Source organism: Saimiri boliviensis, chromosome X (genome assembly GCF_048565385.1).
Source record: "Saimiri boliviensis isolate mSaiBol1 chromosome X, mSaiBol1.pri, whole genome shotgun sequence".
NCBI lineage: Eukaryota > Metazoa > Chordata > Mammalia > Primates > Cebidae > Saimiri > Saimiri boliviensis.
In genome coordinates this window covers 27,233,045-27,243,592 of record NC_133470.1, presented here as the reverse complement: position 1 = coordinate 27,243,592, position 10,548 = coordinate 27,233,045, and the positions used below count along the sequence as shown (strand labels likewise).

The 10,548-nt window shown below is 43.7% G+C and overlaps 1 protein-coding gene across 1 annotated transcript; it reads left to right on the top strand.

Annotated features, from left to right (window-relative positions):
• The first annotated feature begins 359 nt into the window (after window positions 1-359).
• On the top strand, window positions 360-5,349 carry NR0B1 (nuclear receptor subfamily 0 group B member 1). Its single transcript, XM_003924071.3, has 2 exons — window positions 360-1,553; window positions 5,002-5,349. The coding sequence occupies exons 1-2, from the start codon at window positions 386-388 to the stop codon at window positions 5,244-5,246; spliced, it is 1,413 nt and encodes a 470-aa protein (XP_003924120.1). The 5' UTR covers window positions 360-385; the 3' UTR covers window positions 5,247-5,349.
• Window positions 5,350-10,548: the final 5,199 nt, after the last annotated feature.

The window sequence follows — 10,548 nt, the reverse complement described above, 5'->3', positions numbered from 1 at the left end:
GTTTCCTCTTTTAGGCACCCCTGCCCTCCCAATAAAGAGAACAAATTAGATGCGAGGGTTCAATGGAAAGTGTTGCAACAGCGTCCAGGCGCTCACTCTCTCCCGGTGTTCTAGAGACAGGGAAAGGGGTAATGAGAGGAAGGAGGGAAGTGTCCAGGAGCTCCCACGCTGCTGTTCCTTTTCCATTTCCAGCTTTTAAGGAGCACCCGCCCCTTCGAACCACCGAGGTCACGGGCGAACACACCGGAGAGCAGCGCCGCGCCCCCCTGCCCGCCTCCGCGCCCTTGCCCAGACCGAGGCGGCCGACGCGCCTGCGTGAGCGCTAGGTATAAATAGGTCCCAGGCGGCAGCCACTGGGCAGAACTGGGCTGCGGCGCCGCGGGCCATGGCGGGCGAGGACCACCAGTGGCAGGGCAGCATCCTCTACAACATGCTTATGAGCGCGAAGCAAAGGCACGCGGCTCCTGAAGCTCCCGAGGCGCGGCTAGGGGATCAGTGCTGGGGCTGTTCGTGCGGCGATGAGCCCGGGGTGGGCAGAGAGGGGCTGCTGGGCGGGCGGAACGTGGCTCTCCTGTACCGCTGCTGCTTTTGCGGTAAAGACCACCCACGGCAGGGCAGCATCCTCTACAGCATGCTCACGAGCGCAAAGCAAACGTCCGCGGCACCGAAGGCGCCCGAGGCTAGGCTGGGTCCGTGCTGGGGCTGTTCGTGCGGCTCTGATCCCGGGGTGGGCAGAGAGGGGCTCCCGGGTGGGCGGCCCGTGGCGCTCCTGTACCGCTGCTGCTTTTGTGGTGAAGACCACCCGCGGCAGGGCAGCATCCTCTACAGCTTGCTCACGAGCGCAAAGCAAACTCACGTGGCTCCGGCAGCGCCCGAGGCACGGCCAGGGGGCGCGTGGTGGGACCGCTCCTACTTTGCGCAGAGGCCAGGGGTTAGAGAGGGGCTATCAGGTAGGCAGGCCATGGCGCTTCTGTACCGCTGCTGCTTTTGCGGTGAAGACCACCCGCAGCAGGGTAGCTCCCTCTACAGCATGCCCACGAGCACAAATCAAATGCACGCGGCTCTGGGGGAGCGGCCGGGGGCCCCCTGGTGGGACATCTCCTGCGGTGCGCCGCGACCCGTGGTGCTCAAGAGTCCACAGGTGGTCTGCGAGGCAGCCTCAGCGGGCCTGCTGAAGACGCTGCGCTTCGTCAAGTACTTGCCCTGCTTCCAGGTGCTGCCCCTGGACCAGCAGCTAGTGCTGGTGCGTAACTGCTGGGCGCCCCTGCTCATGCTGGAGCTGGCCCAGGACCACTTGCAATTCGAGACTGTGGAAACCTCGGAGCCCAGCATGCTGCAGAAGATCCTCACCACCAGGCGGCGGGAGACGGGGGGCGACGACCCACTGCCGGTTTCCACGCTGCAGCCCCGTTTGGCACCGCCGGCGGAGGCCAGGCAGGTGCCTTCAGCCTCCCAGGTCCAAGCCATCAAGTGCTTTCTTACCAAGTGTTGGAGTCTGGAAATCAGTACCAAGGAGTACGCCTACCTCAAGGGGACCGTGCTCTTTAACCCGGGTAAGGGTGCTGGCCTTGGGCGCCGGCTTTTCCCACCTCACAAAACCATTGGGCAGTGCCTATCTAGGGGTGCAGGCAATAAGGAGATTTCAGTGATCAGGAGAGTGTCGGGGCAAAGATGAAGAAATCATGACTAATTCAGCAGAGTTGAGGTGGGGGCCTCCAGGAACCACTTCTTTTGAGTGGGCTGCGGTTAGAAACTCAGCGGAGAGGAGGGACGTTGCTTAGGTTTGTACTTAGCTGTCGACGCATTTCTTACAATAGAAAGGTTTGTGTTTTCATGGGAAATGGTAATTCTTTCTTCTCTAGTTTTAAGTCTAGAGCATATCTTTAAAAAAAAAAAAAGCTTTTGCTCACTGAAGATTCTGCAACATCTATTTCTGAAACCCCATTCTGAAATTTACTAGAACCTTTTTTGGGGGGAGGAAATCTATGAAGGCTAGCAAAAAAGGAAACATTTGTTAAAAGGTCCCATAGAGACACCATTCTCTAGGGACACTGTCAGGCAGGACACTGAATGTAGTGTTTCATGGGCCTGCCTCTGAATGGTTATTTGTATGGTCCTAAGCATCTGGACTATCCCTTCCTCCAAATTTCTGTGAATAATATCAGGTTGGTAAAGGGATAGGAAAAAAAAAAAAACAAAAAAGACACATTAGGGACTGAGAGCAGGAGCACTGTATTTTAGAATTCAAAGAGACCTTAGAGACCTCCTAATCAATCCCCTTTGCTCGGTAGCCTTTCCCCACCCCATTTGACTGAGTAGGTAGTTGGGTCCCAAGGTTCCAAGTGACCTTACTCCAAAGTAAATGGCTGATGTGTTGTGGAACCTGAGGGTCCTGTCTTCTGGGCCCAATGGGATGTTGGCTGCACCAAACTTTCAGGCTGTCTGTTGGGTGCTAGACACACTGTCCCACAGAGTGCAACCAAAATCATCGGAGGAACATCTCCCTGGATAGCCAGGCACCTTGTCTTGGGTATTTCTTACTACTAGAATCATCTTCAACCAACATCCTTTCAAATGATTGAAGTGGGAACAAAATTTTCCAGGCAACTTGAGTTGGGATAGTTTCTATAATGCTCCTTCTCTATCTTTTTTCCCTGATGCTGGAGTCTGTGATTATGTTCCTGCCCCCTGCCTAGCGTTTTTGAAAGTGTATAGATAAGTATTTGGTGGGATAATAATTCATTCAAACTTCATGTTTCATGACATAGAGACCTCAGCTCACCCCAGTGACTATTACAGGTTATCTTTTTGCTTATACCATTGTTTTCCAAACTTGCCTGTGCATAAGAAGTACTTGTGTGTGTGGCTGGGGGTGGGAGGGAATAGATGAAAGTCTTTCCAGGCTCCTGCCTTATAGATTCTGATTCAGTAGCTCTGGCCTAGGGTCTGCACATCTGCATTCATAATAAGTGTCCCAGATGATTCTTAAGATAATTTAGAAAACAGTCTCCATACTCCTCAGCCATTTTTAATCATCCACTACGTTCCTTGTCCTGTTGGGATATAAAGGTGAGAGGGGCTCAGCTTCCAGAAGTTTACACTCCAGTGGTTTCAGTATCAATACTTTCCCTCTTTTCTTTGACCCTGTTTTATATACTTCACACACACACACACACACAAACACACACTTAACTTCTTCCTTATTCTTGGTCGACCTTTCCTAATCCTCTCTCAATATGAGTTTAACCAGCTAAGCTGGGGGTGTTTAAAACACAAATGTGCCTACATTTGGGAGAAAGGTAATGCTTAGTAAGAGTGTGGCCTCTCTTTGCTGTTTATCCTCTGTATATCCCATATGTAAGTTTAAACCTATATGAGTTCAAGCTTGAGATATAACTGTAGAGTCCATTTGAGTTTTCTCTTTCCTGAACTTATTTTGAAGGCCAGTTTGTGTGTGTGTTGGGGGGAACACTTGGGTAGGGGATATATTGTGAACACAGAGAAAAGTAATATGGCATTCACAAGATGAAGTTTTCACAAGCCATGAATCTAGACCAAGAGAAACTTCAGATTTCTGGTAGAGTTTCATGCAAGCTTCTTCCTACTTTCATCAATGGAACTCAAACACAACAAAATTGGGTCTTAAGCCTGAATCTTGAGCTGCAGGTAGAAGGGGATGATAATGGGTGAACTAGAGTAATCAAAATTGGAATATGGATTATAATTGTTGTTTTATTTTTGTTCTTATTTATGAGGTTTGATATTTGCCTATAATAGGAGTGCCTCTTGCCTATTGCCATTATTATTATTATTATTTTAAAGAACACTGGATCTGCTGCTCTGTGATCATTAGCATGGTGCTTTTCAAATACTTTTCTGTTGAATTTTTAAGGAAAAGGTAAGGAAAATGATTGCAATCATCATTAACATCATTTAAACCAAGTGGTCAACTGCTAATTACTTGAATACAAGTTAAAGAACTTTGCAACAATCTTGCATGTTCTTCACATGCACCCCAAAACCTAAAATGCAATAAAAAAAAAAGAAAAAAGAGAACTTTGCAATGATATTATTATCATGGAAAGTCACAGGACCTTCCAAAGCAGGCTCCTCTTATTATTTTTCTTGTAAAAACTTATATGCACTTAAACTTTCCTGCATTGTATTTCATTTACTTTTACTTAGATACTGCACTATTCTGCAAAAGGTCATGTGTTTTCTATTACAAAAGTTATTTTTGAATCATGGTGCAATTCATGATGTTTTCGTGTTTAGTTTTAACCTTTTAATGACTGTAGCAATGTTCAAAAACTTCTTACTTTGATATTTTTGAAAAGAATCTTTTGGAACACTCATTAGAATCACTCTTTTATTTTTTTTCAAAGCTTTCCCCAATACAGAAATCATGATACAGTGAGCTAAGTGGCCAGTGTTAGCTTTCAAATTATGCAGGTCTCTAGACTAATATTGGCCTGCAGGCAAACAGATAAAATGGAACTGGGTGTCAAAGTTTGTGGCTGTGAAGTTTACCACCACTGGCTGAACAGTCAGTATAATGGTGGGAGATTAAAGGAAGAACAGTAAAAATATTTGTCATCTGGCAACACTTCTTGTTTGTCATGGCTTCTCATAGGTAAAGTGCTTACCTCTTGAAATACCATGAACTTCTTCATATTTGCATAGAAAGTGAACTGGAGTGATGATTCATTAAACTATATTCTACTGTCATATTAAATTGTGTGCATTTGTTGGCTCATGGCCAGTGTATTTGCAAACATGTCCATACAAACATAGTGAATATTAAGTAAGAATGATCACATGATGTTTCATTCTTGGACATGCTGCTTCTGAAAACTTAGACTGGCTTGGCATTTTACCCTTTTAACCAGGAAGCTTGAGGTCTTGTTTAATTGGGAAGAGACGGAGCTGGGTATTTTTTAAAAGCTAGCAAAGGAGTCTGTGGTGAGCCGTTTTATAACAAAGAGATTTTTCTCCCTCCAGACTTGCCGGGCCTGCAGTGTGTGAAGTACATTCAGGGACTCCAGTGGGGAACTCAGCAGATACTCAGTGAACACGTCAGGATGACGCACAGAGGGCAGCATGACAGATTCATCGAACTGAATAGTGCCCTTTTCCTGCTGAGATTCATCAACGCCAATGTCATTGCTGAATTGTTCTTCAGGCCCATCATTGGCACAGTGAGCATGGATGATATGATGCTGGAAATGCTCTGTACAAAGTTATAAAGGCATGTGGGCCACAGAAGTGCAGTTTACCATGAGGGAAGAATAAAGAGCTGTGGGCAAGAGCATGTAAAATATTGTAAAATAAACTTTCCTATTATTTTTACATGGAGAGTATTTTGTATTCAATTAAAGAAATACTTTTATTCCAGACAGTTACAAATGTCTCTGTTCCATAGTTAAAGAAGACATTTGCCAACAGGTAACATATCTCTGTATATCTTTTTTAAAAATAGCAGGGTACTACACTAATAAACTATTTTCACAAGTTTAGCAATTTCATGGAACCTGCTCAAATCAAATTTGTACATACTGTTGTAATAAATTTTAAGGTCTTCTATTAATTTGATTGAAAAAAGTTTTAGCAGGGTTTAAGTAAGGCTTCAAAAACTATTAAAATCTCACCAACATAAGCAAAAGGTATCTTTGGAAGTAACATCATGACATTGAATGTAATTATGTGCCAGTATCAGTGGGAGATCACTTTGCTCTATCTTCATTTCCACTTCCATGAGCTGTATGGAAGACTGATGGAAGTGGAAATGAAGATAGAGCAACTTCCAGAAGATATTTCACTTCCAGGAGCCTTTATAATTACAGATTAACTCTCGACCCCAGTTTGCATCCAACTGGAGTCAAGAGGTAATCTGTAATTATAAAGGCACCTGGAAGTGAAATAGGAGATTTTCTGTTTTATTGGGGGATCTTTTTTGTACACAGTTATGGAATTAAAATTCCACAAGAAACATGTATTCTATAAGGAGGGGTTATAGTTTCAGAAAGCTCAACATCATTATAAAACCACTAATTATACTTCATCTTTTAGATGCATTATGTTTGTAACTGGTGTATTGAACAAGCATAGCGTGAAATCATAAAGCAACTTTATTGTTAGCTCCTGCTGCCCCTTTAATTATACTCCATATAACTAGTTTTTCTTTGTCTCCAGATAAAATCCAGGCTACTACATGTATATTTGTTTATTGGTAATAAATTGCCTGTTATTAATGAGTATATCTAGTCTAGGGTAATAACCCATTGCAGGAAGTCTTAAACTTCCTTTTGTGCAGACGCCATTGGCAGTCTGCTGAATCCTATGGACATCATCTCAAAATCAGTATCTCAGAGTAATGCCGTAGGGCCAAAGAAAGTGTCATGATAGTCACAGCGCGCGCACACACACAAATAATCCCTGAGGGCTCACATGGTCCTCTACAAACAAAGAGCTAAAAATGTTAGGGCACTCCAACAGGATATGCATTAGTCAGGCAGCCCCCAGTGTGGCCTCCCATCGTGGTGCCTCCTGCCCCAAGGTATTCAGTCCAGTGAAAGTAATTCAGTTCAGTCCCTGGTTTTAGAGGGGCTGCCTGGGGCTGTCAGTCTCAAATAGTTCTGTCAGTGACACTACTTCATCTGCCTGGCGAGTGTAGATGACATCTGGGCATGTTCTTCGGGGACATGCAGTGGGAGCTAGCCCACTGCTGCCAGCTCATAGTCAGGCTGTCATGTGGCATCTAGGCTCAGTCCTTGGTCTGAGTCCAAAGTGCCTGCAGCACTTGCAAAAGCAGCACAAGAGTTTTCTTCGAAAACAGGGAAAGCTTCCAGCAGCAGTTCCAAAAAGCAAAAATCATTAATGCCCTACTTCCTCCCCTGAGCCTTCCCAGGTGTCAGGGTTGTTTTTCTTGACTGCTACAAAATCAATGTGCCCCATTCAATAATCCTAACATTAAAATTTTTTCTAATCACTTCTTTTTTTTTTCACTCAGTCCTTCTGGAAGGATTGTGTGTAAGAGGGACAAAACCATTTTCACAGAATAACGTTTTAATATAACTTAACCAGAAGACACATCATGTTCAGGAAGTGGTCAGGACAAAATCCTGATTTTCAATATTGTTTCAAAGTGGGCTTACATATCCCCCATGCCTTTTTTCCTGATCATTTATTTGGGTAACATCTAGCAAAAATAAATCCCTTTCTCAGGACAGCTGCGTTGGATGATCAAACTGCCTTACTAAGGTGTGTACAGCAGGATAAAGGCAAGGGAAGTCAAGTCAGGCTATCAGTCCATTGTTGCAAACTGCAATGAACCTGGAAAGTGGAACACAAGTCAACAGCCGTGAGACAACCTTAAGAGTCTGATCTATCGGGTGGGCAAAGAGGTCACATAGCCTGTGGTGTACCCTTCCCGAAATTGCAGCTTTCGGCTAGAATCACAAGTTAGGAATGCAATCAGGCTCTTGTATCGGAAATATCAAGTTGATCATCAGCTCCATTTTTAATGGCCCCATCTGAGAACAAGACTTTTTCTCTAGGGCACCTGCAGGTGACCCAGATGGTCAGCCAGCATCCATGCTGTTTTATAGCTGTTACCCCACAGGGATGTCTTACATTTGTGGCAGTTTCAGAGACTGAATTGTTCATTGAGCCTGTGCCCACTTTCAGTTCAGCATAGCTCAGTGTTGAAATTGAAATAGCCTATAGCCAGCAGTATCAAGTTTCAGCTTAGAGTCAGGTCTAGGGAATTAGGATCTGTGAATTCAGTATTGCAAAAAAGCTAGAGGCTTTTCTTCAGCAGCTGCAGCAAAGCTAAGATGTTGTAGGCCAGATACCTATGTTTCAAGTCCAAGTCATAGGCTAGGCTGTTCCTAAGGACTTTTTTTACCCTGTTAGGTCAGGTTGTCCAAATTGACCCATGTGAAAATATGCATGTCAGGCTAGAAAATCAGCTTCTAAGGGTCAGAAATCTGATTTCACAAGATCTTATCGGCAAAAACAAACAAAACTCCACAACTCCCCACCCTCCAAAACCTGCTTTGAAAACCCCCAACGTGTGTCTTCATTTGGAGGTTGGCTCCCTTTTCCAGAGGCTCCAATAGGCAAAATTATGGCCAAAAAAAGCAAAAACAAAACCATCCATTATTGAGCCTTGTTTCCAATACTAAGAGTATAAATTTCAATCCACCCACCTCTGGCAAAAAATCAAGGGACCTGTGTTTCTTTAACACTTTTATTTCTTTGCAGCTTTTCCTGATTGAGATGACCCTTCAAGCATTTATGAAATTATAAGCACGTAACATTTTACATCAATTTTCATCATACGTACACATGCAATAGCCACGAATGCAAAGCTGTGAATTAAAATTCCTGTTTTTTTCTCATTACAAGTTTACTAAAATCCCTAGCAGTAAATTTGCCATTTACAGGGTTCACATCACAGCTGCCAGGAGAACCCAGCTGGGATGCAGGGGGAGGGGAGGAGAGCAGCAGCAGCTAGCTTCAGGAAATAGCTATGGTGGATTTCCCTCCCCTCCCTCCCTTATTTTCTTCCTTCCTTCCTTCTGCTCTTTCTCTCTCTTTCTCTCTCTCTCTTTCCTTATTTCTTTCTTTTTTCTTTCTTCTTCTTTCTTTCTTCTTTCTCTCTCTTCCTTTCTTTTTCCTTTTCTTCTTTCCTTCTTTTTCTTTCTCTTTCTCCTCTGCCTTATATAAATCGTTGCTCTAGCCCTGGAAACAGACTTAATTCTTTTTCTTTATCTACTTGCAGGAGAGAGAAACTACAACAAACCCACAGCCAATATCATACTGAATGGGCAAAAACTGGAAGCATTCCCTTTGAAAACTGGCACTAGACAAGGATGCCCTCTCTCACCACTCTTATTCAATATAGTATTGGAAGTTATGGTCAGAGCCATCAGGCAAGAAAAAGAAATAAAGGATATTCAATTAGAAACAGAGGATGTCCAATTGCCTCTATTTGCAGATGACATGATTGTATATTTAGAACACCCCATCGTCTCAGCCCAAAATCTCCTTAATCTGATAAGCAACTGCACAGGTACTGCCAATACACTGTGTTGTGTTACCTGCATTCGTAATTAAAATAGAAGCTACATTTCAGTTAGAAGCCTATGAAAATAAATGCATAACTACTTTTTTACCCATTCACGTTCATCAAACCCTTGATTTCTATATACACTGGGTTCTCAAAGGCAGGGGTTAATCGATTATTGACTCAGTTTCTCTGAAAGTTAATAGCTAAATTGTTCCCAATCTGAGACATTCTCACTTTAACTGCCTCCAGTGGAACAGAGGGGGCTTCTAATCTCCCCTCACTTTGCACTTCTAGTCCTAATTTCATATCTTGTTACTTACATTTGCAGATACCTACAGGGTTGGAAGCCATCAAGGAGAAAGAGGCAAGGGGAGCAGAAGAGTTCTTAGCTCACTGATGTTGATCTTATAGTTTTCTCTGGTCTGGCCATGACAAACATTTAAAGTTGTCTCTTCTTTTGGGTGCTTTCATAGATTATTTGGAAATCTCCCTCTATATTCCTTCATCCTAGATCTCTTGGGATCTCTTCAGAAACGCCTTCTATACCACTAGTTTTACATGTCCTTCCTCAGTCCCCAGACATCTGCCTCTCTGCTTCTCTCTCTCTCTCTCTTCCTCCCCTCCTCCTCCTCTTCCCTCCTCCTCTTCCTCCTTCTTCTTCTTCCTCTTCTGCTTTTTTATTACTGTAAATTCTGGGATACATGTGCAGAACGTGCAGGTTTGTTACATAGGTATACATGTGCCATGGTGGATTGCTGCACCCATCAACCTGTTGTCCACATTAGGTATTTCTCCTAATGCTATCCCTAGACTAGCCCCCACCCCGACAGGCCCTGATGTGTGATGCTCCCCTCCCTGTGTCCATGTGTTCTCATTCAACACTCACTTATAAGTGAGAACATGTGGTGTTTGGTTTTCTGTTCCTTTGTTAGTTTGCTGAGACTGATGGTTTCCAGCTTCATCCATGTCCCTACAAAGGACATGAACTCATAGTTTTTTATGGCTGCATAGTATTCCCTGGTGTATATGTGCCACATTTTATTTATCCAGTCTATCGTTGATGGGCATTTGGGTTGGTTCCAAGTCTTTGCTATTGTGAACAGTGCTGCAATGAACATACATGTGCATTTGTCTTTATAATCCTTGGGTATATACCCGGTAATGAGATTGCTGGGTCAAATGGTATTTCTGTTTCTAGATCCTTGAGGAATTGGCACACTGTCTTTCACAATGATTGAACTAATATACACTCCCACCAACAGTGTTAAAGCATTCCTATTTCTCCACATCCTCTCCAGCATCTGCTTTTTCCTGATATTTTAATGATTGCCGTTCTAACTGGTGTGACATGGTATCTCATTGTGATTTTGATTTGCAATTCTCTAATGACCAGTGGTGATGAGTATTTTTTCATATATTTGTCTCTCTCTCTCTTCTTTCTACTGAGTCTTTTTTGCTTTTCTAGACAAGCCTTT